This window comes from Alternaria arborescens, assembly GCF_004154835.1.
Source record: "Alternaria arborescens strain FERA 675 chromosome Unknown contig_12, whole genome shotgun sequence".
Classification (NCBI taxonomy): domain Eukaryota; kingdom Fungi; phylum Ascomycota; class Dothideomycetes; order Pleosporales; family Pleosporaceae; genus Alternaria; species Alternaria arborescens.
Window position 1 is genome coordinate 667,134 of NW_021167867.1, and position 24,870 is coordinate 692,003.

The following is a 24,870-nucleotide window of genomic DNA, read 5'->3' on the forward strand; positions in this document are numbered from 1 at the left end:
TCAGGTGGCTCTGATGGGTATCAGAAAGATGTTGAGCGATGCGCGACCTAATGCTGTGAGGCCCTGTTGTGGTAGGTAAAACGTGCGCTAGTCCAGGGTCCATGCCATGATTGGCGCAAGCGCACGCGGTGCCTGCCGCGTCGATCGCGTCCCATAAACCTAGTCTCTTCGATGAACATCAGCCTTGCGTGCATATCGACAGCTTCGGACTAATATTGACATCTGCCGTTCCTGGCTCATGACTGCGCCGCGATAACTGATGAAGAGTTTTTACGATCACAAGCTCAGGTTACAGCCCCCAATGTCTAGGTTGCCTGTCTGGACCGCTGCGTGGTAAAACTTCATTGCTCAGAGGTGCAGGCACATCTCTTTGTACAGGACACTGACATCATGCGCACGGTAATGGTTTGCACAGCAGTTCCGGCTAAGTGTCGTCTTCTGTATTGACCTGGTTGCGCATCGCATTTTGAAAAGCTTTACGGTAGGATGACCACACCAGTCACTCACCGCCGCAACCTGAGCATGCGGGGCATTGGCTCGAAACCCGGAAGAACGCAGTGCTTCGAAACGCCATGAACTTTAGCGAGGCTTATATGAGGCCGGGCTGTCCCTCATCTGCTTTCTGTGTTACCTCGCGGATGCAACTAGAAAGAGCCGATCTGTGTAGTATGTCTCTTTCTGCGATCATGGTAGCAGGAAGATATGAATTCCAGATTTGAGGTCAAGCCGGGTCACGTTGGAACATTCGCAACGAAACATTTGTCAAGCAGCTCAGTACAAAACGCAGAATTTGGAGAGACATGCATGTAGACAAACTGCATGCTTCTCCGCGCGCACAGCATGCACAGATCCTAAAAGGACCTTACAGGCAGGCATTTATGGAGCAATCGACGAATGATTGTGTACCAGAACGCCACCCGACATGGACCCTTGGAGGTGTCCTTCACTTGCTGAGTCTAGGCACGAGTAGATGTTCTCTAACTCTCCTCTGTCGCTACACTGCCACGAGACCTACAACAGCCGCATCAAGAGCCGGACAACCGGCCGGATAGTTGTTTTGCAACATATGCGACACGGTAATCAGTGCGCTTGCGCCCACGCAACACGCGAGGAAGCGGGACATGTTCCATTCGTGAGTCTGTATCACTCCAGCGCCATCAGGTCTTTGGTGGAGCACCTGAGGATCTCGTACACGATGCAGGTTAGTACCTTGTCTCTCACTAGGTACAGGGCTGCCAGCTTGTTCGACACCTATCCATAACTCATACTATCTTTAAGTATACTCGGAAAGGTTCATCGCACATGGCTATCTTCGTTGCGCTTGTCTTATATGAGCGGCGAGGTTGGTCGGGCCACAGGCGTCGGATATACCCCTTGCATCTGCGTCTTGGTGCAGATATTCATGTGCCCTATCAATGGCCTCGAGAATGCAGATTTTATCGCCATGCATATCAAGAAATTCTCGGACGACGGCGCATCTCCAATGACATCAGCTGGACTTTTCCATATCCGTCTCGAGACCGCGACTCGAAGCTTTACAATCGGCAACGGCTGCACTGCGCCGGCTCGTCGCGCAGGTTACGGGCGTGCAACAGGTGCGTCGCCCCGTCAAGCTATTACAGGTCTGTGATGGGATGGCGGCAGTTTTGCTGTAAAGCATTGTAAGAGAGTCACCCTGTTTGTGTAGCCACACTAAGCGCCAAATAGACTGGACAGTCTTCAAACAGAACCTGGGCATGTCTCGAGGTCTGGGAAGGGCGGTTGCGTGTACCCGCATGCTGATCAATGCGTGGAGGTGAGGAAACGACAGGTCTAGTTTTCATAACGAGAGCCTGCGCGCCAAAGTCATCGCGTCTGTTCAATTTGACGTGCGTGGATACTGTCCGCAACTCAACAAACGATGACATACCTTCTTTTCGACGTCATGTTACGAGACTGTTCAGCCCTGCTGCAAGGGCGACATGGCTGCATCAGCCATTGCCACAGTGAGAAGCTGGCTACTTAAGTGGAAGTTAGACTCGACACGTACCAGTTGACGCCTTGTCATTTGTATGCTACGCACACCGGTCCAAGAAAGGCATGGCTGCAAAGATGCCTGTGCGAGGAGTGCACCACTGATGCGACTCGTTATGCTTGCAGCGCTCGCGATACCGTGTTCCTGGTACGCGCATTCAACACTGTGCGTGCTTGATTGTAGCGGATATATAAGAGCAACACGGTTTGCACCACGGTGAGTAGGACAGCACTACAGCTTCGCTCGAAAGCCAGGTTTGACATCACTATCTAATAGCTCTTCCAACAATATTACTCAAAGACTGCCGCGGCGCGACAGCCAGACAGAGAATCCACGATACGCAGGGTGCGAGTGTTGCATGTTCTCATCCGTCCATTCTTGCTCGGAGTGAATTCACTAAGAAGGTGAGTGTTTCCTGTGTTGTCACATTTCCTCTTCGCAACTTCCCTGTGTCGAGATTGAGGCTGCCGGTTACACTCCGCCGGTGGTCTTCCACCGAGACATCGCGACTGCTCTTTCCCCATCTGCTACGCCTAGACGCCATCATCGAGTACAACAGCTCGCCTCATCCTATCGTCCCTCGTCTCTTCTTCACTCTTCTTCACTTCTTTCTCACCAATACGCATCAGTGGCCACATTCTTTGTAGCTTTTCCCAGGTCAGTCAGTCTCCGTCTCAACCTATCTCTCACTGTCATGCAGCATTCCGATACTGACGTCTCGGCAGCTTTGGAGTCACTACCAGTCCCGCACATTGCACAAGTTTGACATTTACGGCCCAGTAAGTCCCTTTCACTCTCACCATCCCATTTTTCTGCCTCATGCCCCGCTCTGCCACCGCCAGACCTAGTGAGCTCCTCCCCCACATTGGCTGGCGAGGCCTGCTTTGCTCGTCCTCATCGATCACCGAGCAAATTTGCTAGGCCGAACCCCAGCCTCCCCACAATGGATAAAAGCTAATCTTTCGAGCAGAGCAACGTTCTTCTCTGCATCTCAGTCTGTCTGCCAAGCTCGTTGTTGAGATCCTTCGTTGCAGTCGTCCTCAGGCTCGCATCCTTCAGTCTACCTGCCCCTGCTCGTAGCCTCAGATTCCAGCCCCGGAGACCTCATCGGTCTTTCACTCTTCCTTCAGTCAGCGTCACTTCAGAGCTCGCTAGAATGTCTACCAACGGTCGCCAGCAGAGCTACGCGCCTCCCAACGCGGGATACAAGGGACAACACATTCTCAACAACTACAACCAGCACGGACAAGGCCACGGGAGCGCTCAATACCTCCCTCGAGGTCTGCCTATGTCCCCCCACGGTGATAATGGTATGCAAGGTCTGACGAGCAACTTGGCAGCTCTCAACATGCACGCATCCTACGGTTCGTCCGCTACCTCCAAGTCTGCTAGCTCTGCACTTTCAGGGGGTTCATCCGACTATGGCAACATTCCTCTTTCTAATGGTCAAGGACTCTGGGTTCCCAACCAGCAGGTTCTCGGATCCATGTATCAGATGATGCCTGGTGCTCAGCAGCAGACTGCCATGGCGGCTTCTCCTAGCATGTACAACCACACCGGTGCGTACGTTCCGCAGGCAGCTTACCACTATGGCCAAGCTGTCATCGATAACAGCGCTATACCACCGGCATGGGCTGCTCGAATGTCCTCCGCCGAGATGCCGTCGCTTATGACACCGCGTCGTGACTCTATCTCCTCCAACGAGAATGACAACCCAGGCACACCTTACGGCAGTGGTGGTATGTATCACCGCTTTGGCAACAACACGGCTATTATGGATCGCTCGCCGAATGCCCTCTACTCCAGCAGTGCCACTCCTTCGCCATCACAGCTGGTCCACCCCTACCAGGTCATGGCGCCCATCCCGAAGCAGCAGACCATGCCCACGTTGCCTCCCAATCTACTGGCATTAGTGCACCAGGAGCCTCCCATTCCTCGGGCCATTCCCGCTCCTAGCTCCCCGCACAAGCCACTCGACCGTAGCCTGGAGAACAAGACTGGTGAGACCAACGTTTACATTCGAGGCCTGTTGCCCGAGACCACTGACGAGATGCTTCACTTATGGGGCAAGCGTTTCGGAGACATCCAGAGCTCCAAGTCCATCATCGACCTGAAAACCAACCTTTGCAAGGGGTAAGCAGTTCCCCAAGCATCCCATCGCCCCAATGACTGACTATCCTTCGCAGCTTCGGATTCATCAAGTACCATAACTTCGAAGACGCTGAGGACTGTATCCGCGGCTTCCACTACCTCGGATACGAAGTCAGCTTTGCTCGGGTATGTTTCCTTACGCTCATATGCAATGAACTTCACTGACGCTCTCTAGGAATCATTCTATTCCAAACTGAAGAAGTTCGCCGACGAGTGTAACACCAATCTTTACGTATCCAACATTCCCAAAAACATGAACGAACATGAGCTCGCCTCCATCTTCGCACCTCACAAGGTCTGCTCGAGCAGGATACTTCGTGACGCTTCCGGTACCGGCCGTGGTGTCGGTTTTGCTCGGTAGTTCACCCGTGTGCTACCAATCTGAACGTCATTAACGGTCTATAGCTTTGAATCTCGTGATATCTGCGACGAGGTCATCAAAGAGTTCAACAACACTCCTGTGTCTAAGCCCGGCGGCGAAGAGCACCTCATTCAGATCCGCTTTTCCGATACACACGAGCAGAAGATGTTGAAGCAGCAGACCGCAGCTGGCCGTGTCTTCCGTGCTGCGGAGTACGAGGTCGGTGTTGCCCAGGCTAGGGCACTGGGCACGCCCGAACGCTACCTCTCCGTCTCTCCGATACCTGCAGGTCATGCCAACGAGTTCGAGATGTTCATGCGCGGCCAGCGCCAGCCATGGTCACCACCAGTGCCATCGACCCTTGGCCCAGCCCGATCTTACTATATGCCTCAGGGCGGACCCATCAAGAGCGATGATGGTGTTTCTGACAACGGTGTTGATGTCAAGACCAACCCTGCCACTCCTGTGAAGGCCGATACGTCTGCTTCACCGAGCCCCACCAACTAAGCATACACCGCCTCTTCCGGGTCGACCATCGATATACCTTTCGTGTACGCACTATTCTTCATGATCGCTTCTTCACCATCCTCCAGTCACATTTCCTTGGAGACTCCTTTTGGCATCGATCCTATACCACAAGTATACTCTACGAAGGCCACGCTATATCAACATGCCACGACACGACGCTTTCGTCGTTCCTTTCTGTCGCTTGTTCTGACTTCCATGCCCACGTCGTTGGGCCCCTAATACTTTGCTCTTGGCGCCAGCACCTCGAACGTATCCTTCTCATCGGCAGTCCAGTCTCGCGTTTTCCTTTCAACTAATATATTTGAGTTGCTTCTTTCACATTTTAGAAGTATTTGATAGCATCTGGGCAAGCCAGCAAACCAAAAGGATCTTAGTGGGTCATTCAATGTATCTCTTTCTCATCGATGGCAAGGGCAGGTTTCATCAGCGGTGGCCAGGGCTATGGTCGGATTTGTCGTAGTTTCGATAGTTCGTCGTATAATAGATCTTCTTCCAGCTCAGATTTGTGCTGGTGTTTGCTCTTCAATAGTTGTTCCCTCTGACATCTCCAAAGCCTCTTCCCGCCCAGGTGCCAACGACTCGTTCCGTTCAACTCCACATCAGATTCGCAGTGAGTCTTCACCGTGTCAACATGAGACGACGAAAGAACCTTGTAATATCTTGGCACCCAATCTGGGTGTAGTCAAAGGGCATCGCGTGCTTCTGTGGTAGTTGTAGCTTGGCCTTGGTCACTGTCGCATATATATTCACGCTAGACTTCGCTGAAAGGAGCATTTGTATCAATACTTTCATTTCAGTTCATTGCTCTTGCACATCTATATATACAACGGTGTGCCCCTCGGACTTGTCGTTGTGTCAGTGCGAGGGTTGAGGCAGGGACCGTAATGCTATTAGAATGCCAAAATGCTTGGTGCAGACCCTCTCCATGCCCTGCGCGATGTCCTAGACATCTCTTCCTTCTTTCCGCCTCTCACCGGAGTCCTTCAGTCCTCCCACTCTGGGTTCTACAAATCATGTTAGTCTGGCTAGTAAGATCACAATGAGTTGGAATATCATACCTTTCGCAGAATGACCACGCCCTCCAGTACGTTGGTGAGGCTAAGGTACTTCTCGTCTTCCAATTCGGCTCGCTCGCCGTGCGCCAGCAGTACCGGCGTGCTCTGTGTTTGCCATCCGGTGATGGTCTTTGGCCTACCAGCCTGGCCAACAATATCGACAGCCTGACCAACGCGGACGTTGACCGTCAATGGCTTGAGGTCCTCGTCAAGCGTGATGAGGAAGCGCGGTGACATGGCGGTAGCGAGGTAGTAGAGTAGGTAATGTGAGTCACCAGCAACGAATGACTTGGCATCGATCAGGGAAACAAGAACAGTGAGAAGACCCGAAGCCGCTACGCGAGACAATACCTGACGGTCGGTATGGAATGGGTTGAGGGATAGTGTACCCTTTCCTGCGTGTAGCAGACCTTGTGCTATGCGTACCATGAAGAGAGCGTTGGGGTCACGGTGGTAGTAGCTGGCCAATTGGCGGAGCAGTTGTGCGAGACGGGCGTTGTTGGTACCAGCACCGCAGAGACCCATGGCGAAGATGGCGTTGATGGCGACATCATTGTCGTTGTCGTGAGAGTAACGCGAAAGAGTGTCGTAAACCTTCATCTGCGGGTTGCTAGGGCTGATGAGACCCAAAGCGAGAGGCACAGCCTTGCGGATGTTAGCCTCGCCGTAGTGCATCAGGTGGCCGAGAGTGCGAAGGATCATTTCTTGGCCAACATCCTCGCCCATGGCGACTAGTGAGAGACCAATGACAGCGTAAGACTGTAGTAGCTCGTCGCCCTTCTTCTCCTCGTTCTCGTCCTCGATGTGCTCATTGCAAATATGGAGCAGTTGCTGAATCTTCAGCACAGCACCCGTACCGGCCCACGCGCATACTTCGGTGAGTACAGAGGCTGACTTGGCCATGGGATGGTCGAGCGCCTTCAGTGTCTCCAAGATGACGTCAACCTCTTCTTGCTGGCCGAAGAATAGTAGCGCAAGACCGAGAGCCATGAATCGGGTCCACTTGTCCTTGAGCTGCTTCGTTCGGTCCTCGTCCAAGAGTGTGTTCATCAAGGCATCTGTGACGTCTCCGTTGGCTGAACCAACAAAGATCATACCGAGAGACAGCGCTGCCATGGCAGAGAGCTGCATGTCGAGACTGGTATCGCTGACAATTGGCAAGAGGATGTCCAAAAGGTCTTCCTTATTTGACCCTGCATAGGCGAGACCGAGACCCATGATGGAAGCGAGGCGGATGTTCTTGTTCTTAGAGTTGATATTGTCCTCGTCACCCAGCAGAGCCATGGCGGGATCTGAGTCCATGCGCACGCCGGAGTTGAAGATTCCGGTAGCAAGCATGGCACCGGCCTTGACCATGTCGTCCTCAACGTGTGTGTAGGGATCGACCTTATCGAGACCCTCTTCTACGTCCCAGAGCATGAGCATACCCAAAGATGCGGTTGTTGAAAGCATGCCTTCTTCCTTGGTCTTCCAGACCCAGCTGCTCTTTGTGTTCTCGTTAAGCATGAGCTTATCATTTGCATAACCGGTATTGACAAAGGCGTTGACGAAGGCGGAGGCGAGGTTGTGTCTGGCAGAGTCGGTGTTGGTAAGTCCGGCAGTCCTGCTGCTCTCAAGATGTGTCTTGTAGATGTCGTCAGGGGTCTTGGGGTCGAGAATGTTAAGCTCCTTGCCCAGCGCCTTGAAGTGATCAGGCAGGCGCGTGTTGTTGATGCACTCCTGGAGCTCGGGGTCTTCGTCTTCGGAGACGTCGAGCCATATCCGCTGCCGGCCGCAAAGGTAGGCCATCTGTCTTCGAATTGACTTGTCTTTGGTAGCGTTGAAGGCTTCGTGGATGAGATCGGTCTCGTGTAATCGTATCGCGATGACGATTGCCTGTGTGTACTGCTTGTATTTGGCGTAGATTCGGTAGGTAGTGCGGAGGAACTTGTCGTTGTCCGGGTAAGTGAGTAGGGGTACGTTGCTGCTGATGTCAGTGTCACTCGTGTAGGCGAATGCGACAATGTCCTACCTGACCATGTATAGAGCGACTCTCGAGTATGTGTTCTCGTCAATGTATTGCTCAATCTGATCGATCATCTCCAGCTCAGACAGGATGTCAACGGCATCCGCCTCTGCGTTGTGCTTGAGGAAGAAGGGGACAAGGTTTGAGGCAAGGTCGGTGACATCGTCGGTGGACTTGTCGTCGTTCAGGCGGTTCTGGTACTCTGTGCCAATTTCCAGCGCAAGGTGGCGCATGTACTCGTGGCCCCAGGAGCCGAGATCTGTTGAGGGCGCCTCAAGACGGTACTTGAGGCAGTCTAGGCGGTCCTCGTCAGAATACGTCATCCCCAAAACAGACATCATGTCGGCGAGCGAGCGCTTGTTCTCGCCTGCGGGCCATGATGCGTAGGCCTTCTCTAGGGCCTCGTAGTGTGGTCGGAGGAACTTGAGCGGCTTGGGCACGGCCGTCATGGAACTCGTCGATGTCTTGATGAATTCCTTGATCTGTTCGAGCGCGGGCGTGTAGAGGCTGGTGTCGGATCCCTAGTAAACACATGAGGTCAGCGCATGCTGCGAGGGGCAGCTTCCATGGTGGCAGCTCACCAGTATCCGCTCTGCCAGCATGTCCAGGTCGCTCTTGAGCTGTTGGTCTTCCTCGCTAAGCTCCTCTGTGGTCTGCAGTCAGTGCATGTCCATGACGATAGCCACTACAGCTGTGCCCAAGACAAAACATACCGCCAGTTGTCGCAACACCGCCCTTCTTGTCGTCAAGATCTGGCTTTGCATCCTTGCTCTTGTCCGCGTCGTTGTTTGCCGGCGCCTTGCCCTTGCCCTTGTCGGCGGTCGTGGGCTTCTTCTCGTCTTCCTTCGCCATGTTGATATGTAGCTAGGACAAGCGGCGAAGTGTGTGTCGGGACGGAGCGGCGTGGATAGCGACTGTGAAGGGGAATCCGGGGGGGGCTATGAGATGTAGATGACCGCTCAAATGGGTCGGGAGAGCGAGAGGCAAGTCAAGTGGGGAGAGTGATAATGGCGGATTGATGTCGATGAGGCAGCTCTTGCTTCGCGTACACCACTTCCGCCGCGCTAGGGCCAAGCACCGTCCACCGATGATGAGCGCCGCCGCCGCCGCCGCTCAGGCCTTCGAGAAACCTCCAAAAATTATTGTCGTCGCACCCAAACCCCGGCGTATTCCTCAGACCGCACCCGCAAGGCTTTCCGAGTCGCACAATCTCTCACCATGAAGCTGAATGTCAAGAATATCCGCTATCTGGCCGCAGACGACTGGCGCGTCCTCACTGCGGTATGCGCCCGCACTGTCTTTCCGTACGTAGTGGGGGACTAACGCTGATGAAGACCATGACAGACAGAGATGGGCAGCCGCAACCATGAAGTCGTACCAACCCCCTTGATTGCCCAGATCGCTGCCCTTCGCTCAGGCACCGGCGTCCACAGGTGCATTTCCAACCTCGCAAAGATTGGCCTCATTGCCAAAGTCCGAAACGCCAAATATGACGGCTACCGGCTCACATACGGCGGGCTCGACTACCTTGCCCTGCACACCCACCAGAAGGCGTCGACGGTCTACTCGGTCGGCAACCAGATTGGCATAGGAAAAGAGTCGGATATCATTGTCTGCGCCGACGAGACGGGCAAGCAGCTGGTTCTCAAGATCCACCGTCTGGGCCGCATATCTTTCCGCACCGTCAAAGCGAACCGTGACTATCTGCGCAACCGCCAGGGTGGGTCGTGGATGTACATGTCGCGCCTCGCTGCTCTGAAGGAATTCGAGTTCATGAAGGCTCTACGAGCAGAAGGATTCCCAGTGCCCGAGCCGGTCGGTCAGAACAGACATACAGTCATCATGAGCCTCATCGACGGTTTCCCTCTGCGTCAAATCTCAAAAGTTGGCGATCCGCAGGAACTCTACGCCGAATTGCTCGCCCTCATCGTTCGTCTGGCGCAGTATGGTCTGATCCACGGTGACTTCAACGAGTTCAACATCATGATTGAAGAGAAACCCGAAAAGGACGACACCGTGTCACTGGTGCCCACGCTTATTGACTTCCCACAAATGGTCTCAATCGATCATGCCAATGCTGAATACTACTTTGACCGCGATGTCGCTTGCGTAAAGCGCTTTTTCGATCGCCGATTCGGCTTCAAAAGCGACGAGCCAGGTCCGTTCTTCAAGGATGCCACCAAGAAGCTTGTCAAGAGGTTGGACGTCGAAGTACAAGCGTCTGGCTTCAGCAAGAAGATGGCAAAAGAGCTGGAACTTTACATGAAGGAGCATGGCATCGATGGTGATGCTGGAGACATTGCCACAGGAGTAGAGGGAGAAGAGGTTGACGGCGACGATGACGATGAAGGCGGCGACGAGGACGAATTTAGTCAAGAGGAAGACGGCGGCGTCTCCCTCCAAGGTGGCCCTGTAGGCGACGACATGTCTGCTGCCGATGACACGACAGCCGACGGACAACCTACTCTTGCCTCACAGATGACCATACTCGAGATTCGAGACAACGACCCACTACCAGACCTCAAGGACATTAAGCCGCCTCCACCATCCGAGCCCACCATGACCACGAAGGCTGCCAAGAAGAAAGCCGGGTGGGCCATCTAGACCTGTCAACTACATCTTGTTTCCTTCCCATTCCTGCGATACCCAGACTCTATGACTACCTTCAGGCCACCCTTTCATGAAAGAACAAAAGTTGATAGAATTTATATTTGTATGACTCGCGTCCAATGGAGGCATATGAATCACGATCACATTTCTATGGCATATGAAACTTTTTTTCTGAGTTGTGCTCATTGCTAAAAATCTGCCCTAAGGGTATACACGGTGGATTACGTTGCCATGCCAATGGATAAGTCACGGTGTATACTTTTAGAGTAAGTTTTTACGTCTATCCAAGCCATCTTCATCCCAACTTCCAACTCTCGCTTTAGTAGATTCTCGATTACTGCACGCGGTATCCATAATTCTAGGGTGTACCAAGCGCCCAACAAAGCGGAAATCTGGCTCTAGGAAACCATCTCGTATAAGCAAAGACCTTATCTCTTCGGACAGGCGATTGCCATTCAGGGCTTCATCGTCGATCTCAACTTCTCCGTCATCAAGCTCTCGTATACACGATTCGCTGATGTACTCCGACAGCGTGTCGCGCTCGGTTTTGAAGCCGGCCCACTTGTGTTGGCGCCGCAGAAAGCGCGATATTGAACTGTCGATGGTGGAGAAGACGATGCTGCTTCGGGGTGCGTGAAGAATGTATTGCATGAGTGGTAATGGTGAGATCTGAACTTGTATTTGTGAAGGTCCGTAAGTGGTTTGAATAGGGCAAGTCGTGGGATAGTTGCAAACGAATGTTGGCAATCCTGTAAAAACCTTGTGAATTCACATTCGTGCAACAAATCTTCGAATTGTACATGAATGGAAAATTCATCCAGTGTTAAAGTTACACTCACCCGCTTGGGTGGCTGATATGAATGCTCTGAATTATGAGAAGAGCTACCTCACAGCGTAAGGTCTCAATCAGCAATAAGCATCATTCACTGCTTCTTCTCAAGGAACTATATCGCAGCACTATCAAACCAGGACTCCACAGTCTTCTTCAGCGACCTCAACAACCATGCCTCCACAAACAACAAAAACAACGGTGACTATAGTCGCCATCCCAACCTACTACCAAACCGAGTCCTATGTCTTCATTTACCCAAAGTACCGGGATGAGCGCCCCACCACGACAGCACGCTACATAGTCCTCACTCCCGCCTCGACAGAAACCCTCACAGCCCGTAACGCAGCCATCGCCAAAGACGTCACAGACTGGGGTTGGCGCGTATTTAATACCGATCCCTCTGCTCCCAACATGAAAAAGTGGTTCAAGAAGTATTACAAAGCAGCGAAGAAAAATACCTGGGATGAAGACATCTGGAGAATCTGGCAGCGGGAACACGGACGGAAGATTGGGCGGGCGGATATGGAACGTAAGGAGAAGGAAGCGAGCGAGAAGGGTAAGAAAGGAAAGTTCGTACATGAGGTAAAGAAGGCGGGAATATATCTTGGAAAATATGGTGTAACGGTCTGTTCTGATGAGCAGCGATTGAGAAAGGAGGAGTCGGGTAAGGAGGAAGAGAGGAGGTGGAGGTTGGCGGACGATCAGATTGTGGGGATGTCTGAGGATCTGCCTGACGATCCTTTTGCGGATCCTCCCACAGAGAGGGGTGGGGCAAAAGAGGAGGGAGATTTCAAGTCGGGCAACCTGAGAGGTGGCGGTGGTATGGATGCGAAGAAGAGTTCGCCTGAGAAGACTGCAGTATATGATGTAGCGCCTTTGACTAGACACCCGTGGTTGCTATTAGGTTGAGTATCGTTCCATTCTCTACATCCTCAAACCAGCATCAAGTTCTTACAGATGTCACTTTTCATCTTCCTCTCCATCCTTCTCCTTCTTTTTCTTTCTGATCTCCTCACTCCTGGCTTTCTTCATCTCCTCCACTCCTTCTGTCAAATCCCTATGCACAACTCTAACCTCCCACCCGTCATCCTCACTCCACAGTATCTTACCCAACTGCTCTGCAAATGCCACACTCCTGTGATGCCCACTCCCACACAAACATCCTACTCGTACTACCGCTTTCTCACCCTCCCTACTAGCTCGTACATCCTTAATCTCCATGAGCCGCCGAATATCGTCCTCAGCGCGGGTCACAATGTCGCTGAATGATTCGCGGCTCATGAGCTCGTCTTGGAGCTTGGAGTCGAGTCCGGTGCATGTTTTCCGCATCTGAGGGGACGGGTTCTGGGTCATACGGCAGTCATATTCCAGATCTGGTTTAGGAGATGGTGGTGTGAAGCGGTCGTAGGATGTGATTTCGAGGATTGGTCGACTTTGAGAAGTTTCCGAGTCTTGATTCGTCTTCTTTGCTGATGCGATTTCATCTCCGGTTGGTGGAACGAGTCGTGTGTTTTTGACGGTTGAGGCGATGTCCGACAGTATGGTCATTTTCCTGATGATAGCCGAGCCGTGAATTGCGGTAGGACTCAATATGCGCTTAGCTATGCTGGGGAGAGTTGTTTAAAGTTGGCTTTCATATAGGGCATTTGAGCCAGTAGATAACTGTATGTCTGAAAACGCGATGGTTCGGACCTTCTTTCTTATTTTCATGACGCTCATTCGGGTAAGAGGTCGCGTGCCCGCTGCAGATTGCTTCAGGGTCTCTGAAAACTTCGGCGCATGAAGATGACGTTAGGCGCTGTGGATCCACGGGCGCATCCGCTGGTACCATGCAAGGTGCGTCATCGCTGATTGCGACTGCAGCAGGTGTCGCGATAGATAATTCAGTGCCACTGTATCAGCTTTGTTTAGATAATACCTCATAGGAAAGCATGCCGAGATGATTTTCGGTTACTCCAATCCAACAAGTTAGCCTGCAAACAAAGAAGCAGATTGTCGTTCCTGATGAAACGAAGGAGCTCGGTTATATTGAGTTGTACCCAAGGCCTGGAGTATACTTTAATGGCCTATACTCCGTCATCTTGTATATAATGGGCACGTAAAAGACAGCGCATACCTTTTGGGCACATTGTGTGATCAGATACAACAGAGAAAAAAACGAGCTCTTTCGTATGCGGCAGAACGCGGAAACGCGCGGGCCTTTCATGAGTGAACACACGTCGTAAGTGGACGTTTGGCTCTATTCGTACGACACATTATGGACGTTGATGATAATTTTAGAAATCAAACGCCCTTCCCGCTCGGCCTTCACCCTGTTTCCTGGGGTCGTTTTCCTTCCTCAACTTGTTGCCTTCGTAATCCCCAGATTCCTTAAGCTTCCCTCCAATGTGTTCTCCAGTATCACGCAATTTGTTTCGCAAAGCGACCCATCTCGAGTCTCGCGGCGCATGGCATTCCTGCATTGTCGTCATCTGGGGCGGGTTGTCACTGAGCGATACATGCGCCTGTCCTTCATCATGAAACTTGATCCAGTTGTGTCCAATGACTTCTTCCTCTGAAGGGCGCTTTATCAGCTGCGGCGTGTTTTGCGCAGAATCAGAGCGAAGAACTCGTCCATCTCCAGCTCTGTCAGAAGCGTTCATGCCGAGCTGTTTGTCAGACAAAGGCGTGATCTCATCGATGCCTGTGCCAGGAAAGTTCATGTCAGGCTGCTCGGAAGACTGGGGAGTATCCGGAGCGTGTTCATAATGGCCTGATTTGGAGCGTGGGAGAGACTCGGGTTCATCAATGACCGTCGATCGACACTGTCCGGTAGTGGAAGACCATGGATTGACGGGTCGCGCATATGACGTTGGTAATGGATTGCCTTCTGAAGGTATTCGGGTCTCTGGCAGCTCGACTGTCACATCATAGGTCAAGTTCGTCGTAATTATTCTTCTTCGTCGTCCCGATGCATCTGTCGGGAAGTTGCGGTAGAATGCCTCGACAGGCAAATGAACGACAATGGGTACTGTAACTGTAAAGTTCTTGGGTGACTTCCATGCTTGCGCAGTCGGATGCGATGGCATGATAGAAGGGATTGCAGTAGTATCGGGGGCAGAAGATGGGTCGTTTGCATCGAGGGATATCAGAAGCGGTGGTGTTGCATCGTCAGTTGCCGTTACTGTATACGGGCCTTCCTCAACTACAACGACTCTTTCACTGGATGGCACCGCAGGAGCATTTGGTTTTCGAATGATAGCATTACAGTTGTTGCAATATATTCCTGACCTCGGCTCGTGGACTGTGTTCGAAAGGCCAGGCATTTTCGGAGTAGTGTGATAGCGAGCTGTAGTAGCTTCGTGGTAAAGAGAGGGTTGGGTATCGATACGAGTGTGTTCAGGCCAAAAAATGTATGAATGATATGGCGAGTTACTTGTGAGCTGTGTTGTTGGTGTACAGAAATAAGAATGAGAGATTTCATCTATTGTTTAACTTAGCAAGCCCAGAGAAAGAGAAGGTAAGAGCTTACCATGGGTGGTATCCAATGGTTGTGCCATAGCAATCACAGCCGACCATCTATGGCTTCGTAGCTGCCTATGCAAAAGACTCAATGATGAAGTGCTCATGGGGTGGTACTAGTATCTGCTAGAACTCACCTTCCCCACGCTTCTTAATATCAGACAATACGCTTTGGTCCAAGTCATGCGCTGCCAAACTTTCGACTGTCTTCTCAATCAATGTGCCAGTGTTTTCACCCGGGCGGTCAGATCCGTGCCTCAACCTAGAAGGCCTCAAGTTGATCACGACGCCTGTCAGCCAAGGATTGCTCATCCTCATTTGCCCGGAGCTCCTTGCAGAATGCATCGTGGAATGGCCGTGATTCGCACTCCCACTTGAGTAGTTTTAGACAGTCGATGTAGATTCTCGGATCGTTGGTGATGTATGGTTGGGGAACGCCACGCACGTAGATGATGTACGACATCGTGTTCTTTGGTTGCAGTGGTATTTTTCCTACTAGGTTTCGGTAGGTATGTAAGTAGGAAATTTGCACTCTTTTGCCTGCTAGTGAGTGATTGCAGGCTAGCGGTGATGGGCTTTTTTTATAGTGAAAGGGTACGAGCAACTAGGTAGTGATCAGGATTGGTAAGAAGGTTGCAATTTACGTGTTAGCTTTCAGTGAGTATGAGTTTCAAGTAATTCTTTGCAATCACAACGGACAGTAAGTGTGTCTTGTCAGCCTATCGCGCATGGCAGACTGTGACCATGACCAAGGAGTGGGTGCGGTTCAACAACGACACTCTTCACAACAATTGCGTGAAGTAGATTGTGGAAGATGATACTCATGCCAGGTCTAAGTGGAGGTTTGGCGACTATTGAGCTCCATGGCCACTGCCGCAAGTAGTTTGGCGCATTGGAGAGTGTAGGACCGGGAGGACAATGACGAGGCTAGCCGTCCGATGATGGTCTTGGCGAATGACTCAATCGCGAACCACCCCTCCAAAATATCCAAAAGTCGACGGAGCACTAACACGTCGCAATCAACCGTCAAGATGAGCACCGAATCGGGAGTCAAGACACAGCCGACCTTTGACATAGTCGCGACATATCGGCGCATCCTTAAAGATGACCCGGAACTTACTATGCCCGTGGCGGCCATCGAGGCGCTCGTAGAAGCCATTGCACAGAGCTCCGTTTCGACCGTCGCCGAAACACTCGACCTTCTCGAACGGCACACAGCTGCCCTGAAGGCCTCAATCGCGAACCCCATCTCTCTTTCCGCCGGCACAGATCTCTTCCAGCGCTATCTGATCACAACGCTTAACCGCCCCGCAAGCCTGAACCTGGGCCCAGACGACGACTTCCGCGCGATACGGAACCACCTGCTCTCCAACGGCAAACTCTTCGTAGACCGTGCGAAACAGAGCAGGGAGAAGATAGCGAGCTTTGGCAAGCACTTTATCCGCGACGGCGGCACAGTGCTCACAAATGGTGGTTCGCGAGTAGTGGGCGCGCTACTGAGAAGGGCAGCCGAGTCAAGCACTCTCCGCTTCAAGGTCATATACGTCCTGCCTTCATCAAGCTCGTCGGACGCGAAAGAGGGCCTTCAGACCGTGGCCGACCTCCGAGACCACAACGTCCCAGTAGCCACGATCCCAGACTCAGCCGTCGCCTACTCCCTCGGCAAAGTCGACATGGTCATTGTGGGAGCCGAAGGTGTCGTAGAGAACGGCGGTATTATTTCGCGCATGGGCACATATCAGTTGGGCGTACTAGCCAAGAGCAAAGGAAAGCCCTTCTACGTGGTTGCCGAGAGCCACAAGTTTGTCAGGCTATATCCCCTCAGCCAGTTTGATTTGCCCATCGAGCAGAAGGTGCTAGACTTCAAGGTCGCAGAGGAACCAAAGGAAGAACAAAAGGCGAAGAGTGACGAAGAGCAACGGAACGTCTTCGACGAAGCCATCGCAGATATGGCTGCCAAGGGGTCAACAGTCGCTCCACTCGACGCCCATGACGCTGTTGATTTCACGGTTTGTTCTGCCCGCTCTGCTTGAAATACGTTTTGCTAACATAAAACTAGCCACCTGATCTGATCTCTGGTATCATTACTGAGTCCGGCGTCCTCACCCCGTCTGCCGTTTCAGAGGAGTTGATCAAGATATGGTTTTGAGCCCTCCCTGAGCATGACCTACATCCCACACCAGAGCAACTATTCTACTGCAAGCGCACGATGGGCATATAGTCTTGTGGAAGGTACTCACATCAATCACAGGAACTTCGTAGAAGGCGAATCTGTGACTCCGCAACCTTCACGCCTACGCTGCAACCGGCGCAGCACGTCTCGAGACTGGGACATTCATGTCGCAAGGTATCGTGCGCATGAAAAGCTCACCTGAAAACGCTCGAGAATCGGCTATTTTGCCATAGAAGACTGGAATACACGAGTACGATGAAAGACAACGACCAGTTATGACGTGGTATCGCGCTGGCGATGCCGGCATATGATACCCAATAGATTTATGCAATGGCAACATTTCTTGGCCCTCCTACCTCTTCAAGGAGTTGGCCTTATTGTAACGACGCTTCTTTTGTGTGAGAATGATCAACGTGAAGTATACGATGAAGTATACGATTCCATTGACAGCGAGAGCAAACTTTTCGACAATAAATACATTGCCACACCTACAAAGCCTCCTGACTCCTTGTCTATCGTCCACAGTATACAACTCGCACAAAAGATGCCATACCTGATCCAGCCACCAGCGCACTCCATCGACACGTGCAATCAGCCTTTTACCTATACGCTTGCTGATCCTACCCCTTCCGAGCTCTCTAAAATCAAGGACCTTCAGAAGTGGGGCTGGCAAGTCTCTTTGCACTCTCAAGACGATGAAAAGTGTCTTGCCGCTACAAAGGGAATAGAAAAAGCGATAAAGAAGAAACGGCGCAGGACCCAGATGGTATACGGCGATATGATGGGCGATGGTTCAAGGCCCACTTTTGAGGAGGTTTGGGAGCAGGAATCGATTAAAAGATCAACGCAGAGACTATTTGAGACGGAGGCAAAGGAGATGGATATTAGTGATCAAGCGACCATAATGTCTCACATGACACAACAGAAAATTTGGTTGCATTGGGCTGATGAAGAAGCTGAGTGGGAAGCAGAGAAATTCAACGTAAGAAAATCCCAAGAAGAGAGCTTTTGAGAGAGTGACATAAATATACAACTGATAGGCCCAGACAGGATATCCAAGTCGTCAATGAGCATTCCCTGCTGCCGAATCCCTCCAATTTAGAAGACGATGAAACAATGGACGAGTACTTGTACCAAAGGTCTGCTGTCATTCCTGTCACAAGAAGGCAAACTAAAAGTGCATCCTATTTTGTTGAGGAAGATGAGACCAACTGGCACACTGTTGCGTCGCCGCACTCTTCTCGAAGCACTGTTTCTCAATTTCCAGCTCAGGAGACCCTACAATACTCTCTATCTTCCACGTCAAAAGCCTCTTCAGAGGAGTTAGATTTTCTCCTTCTAGATCCCCATATGCTTGCCATGGCTACATGCGGACACTGGTGTCCGCCTGCATTCCTTCATGCCTGGTCGCGTCAAAATCCTCAACCCACATCTGCTGCACCACGCACCAAACTTTCATCAAAAGACCCCAAAAAGCCTCAGAAACTCAGGAAGAAAATGGCTCGCCGTTACTCAGAACCTAGCTTGAACTACTGGCTGTCCTTCGGATTTGCCAGGCCTTTGTCCTGGGTGAAAAGAAAGCGAAATGAGAAAGCAGTGGGGAATGTAAATTTGATTGCACCGCAACAACAACAGATTGAGAGTTCGGGCGATGCCAAGAGGCCTTTAGGTACTGTTTCATTGCATAGTACGCTTCAATCCTTTCGGCTGTCACGTTCCACCGCTTCGTCTGATACTTCTCCCAGTACTCTTCAACCAACCACTTCGACTGGCAGCAATCCAAGTCCTGATTCACAACCAAACGCAGTAACTCTATACCAACCGGAACCCCGCAGTGTCTCACCAGTACCTTCTACTGCCTCGAGCCTCATCTTCCCCGGTCGTGAAATAACACAAGAAGAATACTTTCGGCGCACGAATCGACCGCAAGATAATTTACAGCCTCGTCAACTAACGCCGCCACTAGGACTAGAAGAAGAAAACGACCCCTACGAGTGGCAAGCGTGGAATCTTGGGCGCGCTCGTCAACAAAGTAAAACTGACCGTATGCTTGGACGACGTAACTTGCGTAGATCAAGTGCTGGGGATACTAGTAAGGGAAGGACTAAGAACAACTGGTATGATGAATTTCGGAAGAAGATGAAGGAGGAGCAGGTGCAAACGCAAAAGGAGCGGAAGGAAGCCAACAAAAAGAAGAAGAAAGAGTTGGGGAAGTTGGAGAAGCAGGAGAGAATAAACAGGGAGGCGGAAGCGAGGGAGATGCTGAAGAAACAAGGCATGTTTTCTGTGGGATATTTACCTAGGTATGCATAAACACGCCGCTGATGTTTTGGTATGAGTTGGGAATCCTGGATACTCAGGACGCGTTGTATCTATATCTCTCAGTAGGCCTTAATTTTAACTTAGAGAGACTGTTTTTTTTCCTGTTAAATATCTATACAAGCTCTACTACTAACGCTGTCCCAAGTCTGAAGGCAGTGCAGAGAACACTCACTAAGCCGGATAGAGTAAGTGCAGTTATCGCCTGGAGCTTACCGTGCCACAATTACATGCCAGGCAGGTACATGAACCTGACATCTAAGGATACAGTTATTCTACCGATAATTTACTAATATATCGAACTCTCGTTAATAAATAGCTGGTTCGAGATACCATGATTGAATCTCCCAAACACATGCTACGGGATCTGATCAAGACAAAGGACTGGTCAGCAGAGGAAGAAGAGGAGGAAGAAGAAGAGGAGGAAGAGGAGGAGGACAGCGAGAAGGAAGAAGTTCAGCCTAGAGATTTCTACCACCCTTGGGGTTATACAATCCACCATACATGCTACACGCCTGAGTCGCAATCGCGATGGGAATCTTTAATCAAAGCGATCCTACTAGGAGTCGAAGGAACCATCCCGGGATTGCGCAAGGATGAAACACCGCCTAGATCTCAACTGTTGCTCTCTCTCTCTTTCGCCTAGACCTTCGCTCCGACGCCTCCTTGTATGATGGTCTTACTATAGAAGGTCTATTGTGATCCACCCACAAATTGTATACCATCGCCAAACTTCGGTCGACCGGATCGTGTCTTTCTCGTCGCCGATGCAGAGGTTTTGCTGGATCCTTACTTCTTGCCACAAAAGGATATAGCATTGAAAGGTGTTCCAGACCTCGCTACAAGCGATGCTGAGGCTCCGGGAACTGCGCAAAGATGGTGTTATCGACATCACGGTTTCCAGAGATTTCCCAACACCGAGCAACAAAGATTAAGGTACTTCGGCAACACATATAAGGAATGGTCGGAAACCAAGAAGCAATGGCTGAAATGCGTAAAGGTTGATTATGTGCACGCAGAGTACGAGCAACGATCAAGACATGGTCATCTGCCTTTTCTTGGCTGGTTCATTACAACTACGGGTAGTATAGCAGAGCTGTGGGAGACGTTGGCTGCGGTAGATGTTCTGCATATTGCATCAAAGGTTGAAGGAGTAACCTGTAAGTAGATCGTGTCCTGTATTTTATACTATAAGCTAATGCCTGGATACAGGGGACGGGTACGGAAGAGGAAGTATTGGACGCTACCGGTTGTGGTGACCCTGATGCTTGTTGTACTACTTGGAAGATCGTTACTCGCCCATACGCCAGACAACACCAAAATCGAGCTTCTCCACTGAACAAACCCTCAGTTGCAGTACTGTGTTCCCTCACTTGGCTTGACAATACCCATGTCAATGAAAGCTGAGTAGTTCCAGTAATCGCCTTGGACACCCTCTCCCGCTACAGGCACGTTACCAAAAAACTTTGCAGTCCAATAAGCACTTCCTCTTGTGTACTTTGCAAAAGCATACCTAATGTTACGCGTACCAAGTTAGTGTATATCTCAAATGCAGTTCGTACAGAGATATTTCTTACAGCCCTGTGTTCAGGTTCTTCCTGCGGTTGGTAAACTTGTTATCTGCCACAGTCTCGATGGACCATTCCCCAACAAATACAGGAAACTTGCCATCCCCTGCCGATGCCTTGGCGTCTGAGCAGATATCTGCACTCACAGTATCAGAGTCTGTGGGACGCCCAGCGAAATAGTAGTTGTGTACGTCAAAGACCAGATTGGCCGAAGCTGAGAACCTGGGAGACCAGAATGCTTCACCTTTGAAGCTACCCTGCAACATAACGGGTATATTCTTGTTTACGGCCGTTACTTTCGCGACAACCGCGTCAAAATACTTCTGTGTCCACGCAACGCCGTTATCCGTCAAAGCGGCTGGTGTTCCAAATGTTGTGAAGTTGCGGTTGTCCACTGGTTCATTGATTGGCTCAAGAGTGTACGACTGTGGAGTACCGGAGGATTGGATGAAAGCCAATGCAGCATCGACAGCGCGTAGAGAGTAGTCGAAGTTCGTTACATTGTTGAACCATCCAAAGCGGCCTTCGCCTTCGCCGAAGCCCATGCCGTTTACGCCTCCGGGAAGGGAGTGAATGTCGAGGATAATATGCATACCGTGCTTTGCGATCGCATAGGAGGCAATGTTCTTGAAGAACTGAGCTTGCTTGCCACTGTAAAAGCTACTCCCGGGGACTTTGACCCAAGCGGCATACGTTGTTGGAATTCTCAAGACGTTTACGCCAGCAGTAGCTAGCTTGTCGATATCGGTGGGCGTGATGAACGTAGCATAGCGTCGCTCGAGAACAGGACCGCATTTTGATCCTAGTTGGGCACAGCAAGTCCACTCATCAGTTGTGGTGCCACAGTTCTGAGACCACCAATTTGGGTCAATGACAGCTTCTTGGGCGAGCCATCCTCCAAGATTGACACCATTGGCTTTGAACGTTTTCCAGTCGAGGTAGGCAGGTTGCTGACGCGCTGTCGGACTGGCAGTAGCGAAGGGGATGAAGGAGACAAGAGAAGTGGCAATGATGCTGAAGGCAACCATGTTTAATGGGGCAATGCTTGAGTTTTTGTGGAGTGTACGGAATCTCCTAGACATTGGATCGCTGGTCTTTATAGCTTACAGATGGTCCTCTTGTCATCTTCTCTGGTCGGGATAGCATCCAGCTGGAAGCCACAAGATCGCAACGAGGAGCATGAAGGGCAACATGTGGAGCCGGTCGACCTAGCTAGATCTAAGGGCCAAGCTGATGGTATGAGTAGGTTTGCAAATGTTCAGGACCCCTTCAAGACATGGTCCCGTGAACGGCTGCACAGCTAATAGTACTTCGACCCCAGACTTGACCCCAGACTTGACCCCAGACTTGGCGTCATATAGTAGGTACATCATAGTAGCTTCGGCATCCTGGAAAGTTACCCCGAATCAAGATTTTGAACCTACCGTTGTCCATATAGGGTTCATATTACCCCGAACTACCTGGTACTCCACATCGGGTAGCATGGACGCTAAGTGGCCCACATCCCGATATGAGTGTTGTGCCGTTCGACTAACCACAACCTCTTCAATTGTTTCTCGCTTAATTAACACTCGAAGATACGGTCAGAGATCGACTTAGGGAATCTGGTGCCCAGAAGAATCTCAGATGCTGTCGGAAACGCCAGTATGCGCAAGAAAAGCAACGAAACAACTCCATGGTTATGATCGAAGACAGTGTCGTATTATGCTCGCCGTCAGCTCTACGTTATCAAGAAGTGAGCAAGATGGTGGGTGAAAGTTTGTTCATGATGACGAATATATGCTTGCGGGTCGTCCATGCGTTACCGGAGTTTCTCAACCAACCTTCACATCCCAATCCACTTCACTAACACAATCCAGTGTTGTCTCCATCTTCAATCTGCCTTGAAAATACTGGATGTACCTACACTGATCTCGGTAATTGCATGCACAGCCTGAAGCCGCCGCCGCCGCCTTCCTTGCCAAACCCGGCCGTATCAATTCGCACAGCGAGTTCAAGCACCACCATGTTTGCGCGGATCCTTAAGTAGTTGCATGCTGAAATCAACCCGTGCAACAGGATACTCTTTTCGCGACTCTTGATGGTATTTATTTGCCGAGCTACCATGCCTACACAAACTTCTTAGGCTCGTGGACCTGGCATGATCTACCACAAACCGCTCATCAGTACCTGGCCTAGCTTCAGTTTATACCTATAGCAGCTATGGGAAACCAAGCTTCGTCCGCATACGGTACCCCCATAGTCGCAAATCCACACCGATGCCATTGACCGGACAGATCGGCAAGAAGATGCACTGCGGCTCGCACCAAGACTACAGGGGATCATCGTCACGACGGTCGCGGTGTCATCGATGCCTTGCTCAATTCACCATCTACTCCAAAATATCGATTCGTGACGTGGCTGTCCCAGATCGGAGAAGGGTTACTGGAAGGACCCAACCCTATAAGCTTGGACTTGCATTAGTACACTCACCAGCTTTCCCTCCGATTATGCCGCTATTATACCTGCAGATACGAGAAAGATACAACAAGCAATGCAGGGTGAGGTGTTTGGTGTCTACCAGAAGATGAGGAGTCTTTAGAAAAGGAAAGAAGGTACATGGACTGGCATAGTGATCATGCCAGCAAGGTCCGCAGCAACGTATGAGTTGGGGTATGAGATCGAGCTTACGGCTGAAGAAGATGCCACTCATAGAGAACACCGTCCAGCGGAAAGATGACTGGAGTAGTAATCCCTTTAGCTAGTTGTGCAGGAAAGTGTTGTTGGCCTGCAGCGGAGCTTGGCTCCCTCTGGAGAGCCATCGTAGGCTACAACACCTACTGCTTTGTTCTGGTCATCATGGTACATAGCGATCATGAGACAGGTTGCATGCATAAAAAGAATAACGATTGTGCAAGATACGAAACATCACCCTCTTGTTGCTTTTGTCACGACGTAGTCAATGCATAGTCAGTGCATGCAGCATGCAATCACACCGCATATCGCAATCACAACTCACATTCTCACGCAGCATGGACACGGTCAAGTGATCAAAAGTACCACAAATAATTAGATAGTAGACATTAAGTAACCAAAACTACCTATGATAACCGATTGATTCGTCCCATCTCAAGTACTGAATCGCAAACCCCACACCCCGCCAAGCCAACGCGTGCTTCCCTGCCCAATCCATCTCCGATCGGCACTCCCCCAAGCTTCCTTCGACTCCAACCAAGCCAAAGATCCTCTCCTTGTTTGCAAGTATTCCCCACACGCCAACTCCACGCAATATAAAAGTTTTCTCCGGTGGCATTATGGGGTCCAACGGATCGACTGTCGTCATTTCGGAAGAAAATGTCGTGATTGCAGTGAGGGTATGGGGACGATGATGTCAGTCCTCCGTGTTTTTGACTCGTGGGTATTGATCGAGGCTGCGACTAGGCTGCTTGGCAATGTCCGCTGCTGGTTCCGCCTTGCTTGCCTGCAGACCAGAGCAAGGCTTGCCGTCATTGTATCGTCTCCGTGCGTCGTCTTGGTATGAGCTTATCACTCGTCGGTGTCGTCGACGCTCTCGACGCTCGGTGAAGGGGATGATTCACGAACGTATCTTGACGAGAGCGTTGGGCTGGCAATGGGCTGTTGTGAGATGGAGATCTGGCCCTCGGCTTCGATGTCTTCGATGGGGATCCTGAGCATTTGGCCGCCAACCAGGTTGGGGACGTAGACGAATTGAGTAGCGGGTGAAGACATTTTTGTTGATAGGATAGGTTGTGT

General features: G+C 51.1%; 12 protein-coding genes across 12 annotated transcripts; 6 read left to right on the top strand and 6 right to left on the bottom strand.

Moving 5' to 3' along the window:
- Positions 1-3,170: 3,170 nt before the first annotated feature.
- Positions 3,171-5,033, top strand: AA0111_g6019 (hypothetical protein; the record flags this gene model as incomplete). Its single annotated transcript, XM_028652196.1, has 4 exons — positions 3,171-4,147; positions 4,201-4,291; positions 4,341-4,522; positions 4,571-5,033. The coding sequence occupies 4 exons, from the start codon at positions 3,171-3,173 to the stop codon at positions 5,031-5,033; spliced, it is 1,713 nt and encodes a 570-aa protein (XP_028506579.1).
- A 1,004-nt stretch (positions 5,034-6,037) lies between these two features.
- Positions 6,038-8,966, bottom strand: AA0111_g6020 (26S proteasome regulatory subunit; the record flags this gene model as incomplete). Its single annotated transcript, XM_028652198.1, has 5 exons — positions 6,038-6,058; positions 6,113-8,072; positions 8,121-8,635; positions 8,696-8,760; positions 8,828-8,966. 5 exons carry the CDS (start codon positions 8,964-8,966, stop codon positions 6,038-6,040), a joined length of 2,700 nt encoding a protein of 899 aa, XP_028506400.1.
- A 366-nt stretch (positions 8,967-9,332) lies between these two features.
- On the top strand, positions 9,333-10,718 carry AA0111_g6021 (Serine/threonine-protein kinase; the record flags this gene model as incomplete). The annotated part of the gene is made up of 2 exons (XM_028652199.1): positions 9,333-9,395; positions 9,459-10,718. The coding sequence occupies 2 exons, from the start codon at positions 9,333-9,335 to the stop codon at positions 10,716-10,718; spliced, it is 1,323 nt and encodes a 440-aa protein (XP_028506401.1).
- A 1,009-nt stretch (positions 10,719-11,727) lies between these two features.
- On the top strand, positions 11,728-12,465 carry AA0111_g6022 (hypothetical protein; the record flags this gene model as incomplete). Its single annotated transcript, XM_028652200.1, has 1 exon — positions 11,728-12,465. The coding sequence occupies one exon, from the start codon at positions 11,728-11,730 to the stop codon at positions 12,463-12,465; it is 738 nt and encodes a 245-aa protein (XP_028506398.1).
- Positions 12,466-12,516: 51 nt separating this feature from the next.
- On the bottom strand, positions 12,517-13,104 carry AA0111_g6023 (hypothetical protein; the record flags this gene model as incomplete). Its single annotated transcript, XM_028652201.1, has 1 exon — positions 12,517-13,104. The coding sequence occupies one exon, from the start codon at positions 13,102-13,104 to the stop codon at positions 12,517-12,519; it is 588 nt and encodes a 195-aa protein (XP_028506399.1).
- Positions 13,105-13,832: 728 nt separating this feature from the next.
- On the bottom strand, positions 13,833-14,861 carry AA0111_g6024 (hypothetical protein; the record flags this gene model as incomplete). Its single annotated transcript, XM_028652202.1, has 1 exon — positions 13,833-14,861. The coding sequence occupies one exon, from the start codon at positions 14,859-14,861 to the stop codon at positions 13,833-13,835; it is 1,029 nt and encodes a 342-aa protein (XP_028506396.1).
- A 458-nt stretch (positions 14,862-15,319) lies between these two features.
- AA0111_g6025 (hypothetical protein) lies at positions 15,320-15,520 on the bottom strand (the record flags this gene model as incomplete). Its single annotated transcript, XM_028652203.1, has 1 exon — positions 15,320-15,520. The coding sequence occupies one exon, from the start codon at positions 15,518-15,520 to the stop codon at positions 15,320-15,322; it is 201 nt and encodes a 66-aa protein (XP_028506397.1).
- Positions 15,521-16,088: 568 nt separating this feature from the next.
- AA0111_g6026 (hypothetical protein) lies at positions 16,089-17,206 on the top strand (the record flags this gene model as incomplete). The annotated part of the gene is made up of 2 exons (XM_028652204.1): positions 16,089-17,066; positions 17,117-17,206. 2 exons carry the CDS (start codon positions 16,089-16,091, stop codon positions 17,204-17,206), a joined length of 1,068 nt encoding a protein of 355 aa, XP_028506394.1.
- A 568-nt stretch (positions 17,207-17,774) lies between these two features.
- Positions 17,775-19,543, top strand: AA0111_g6027 (hypothetical protein; the record flags this gene model as incomplete). Its single annotated transcript, XM_028652205.1, has 2 exons — positions 17,775-18,212; positions 18,281-19,543. The coding sequence occupies 2 exons, from the start codon at positions 17,775-17,777 to the stop codon at positions 19,541-19,543; spliced, it is 1,701 nt and encodes a 566-aa protein (XP_028506395.1).
- A 340-nt stretch (positions 19,544-19,883) lies between these two features.
- Positions 19,884-20,195, top strand: AA0111_g6028 (hypothetical protein; the record flags this gene model as incomplete). Its single annotated transcript, XM_028652206.1, has 1 exon — positions 19,884-20,195. The coding sequence occupies one exon, from the start codon at positions 19,884-19,886 to the stop codon at positions 20,193-20,195; it is 312 nt and encodes a 103-aa protein (XP_028506392.1).
- Positions 20,196-20,896: 701 nt separating this feature from the next.
- AA0111_g6029 (hypothetical protein) lies at positions 20,897-22,145 on the bottom strand (the record flags this gene model as incomplete). Its single annotated transcript, XM_028652207.1, has 2 exons — positions 20,897-21,062; positions 21,127-22,145. The coding sequence occupies 2 exons, from the start codon at positions 22,143-22,145 to the stop codon at positions 20,897-20,899; spliced, it is 1,185 nt and encodes a 394-aa protein (XP_028506393.1).
- Positions 22,146-24,642: 2,497 nt separating this feature from the next.
- AA0111_g6030 (hypothetical protein) lies at positions 24,643-24,846 on the bottom strand (the record flags this gene model as incomplete). Its single annotated transcript, XM_028652209.1, has 1 exon — positions 24,643-24,846. One exon carries the CDS (start codon positions 24,844-24,846, stop codon positions 24,643-24,645), a length of 204 nt encoding a protein of 67 aa, XP_028506560.1.
- Positions 24,847-24,870: the final 24 nt, after the last annotated feature.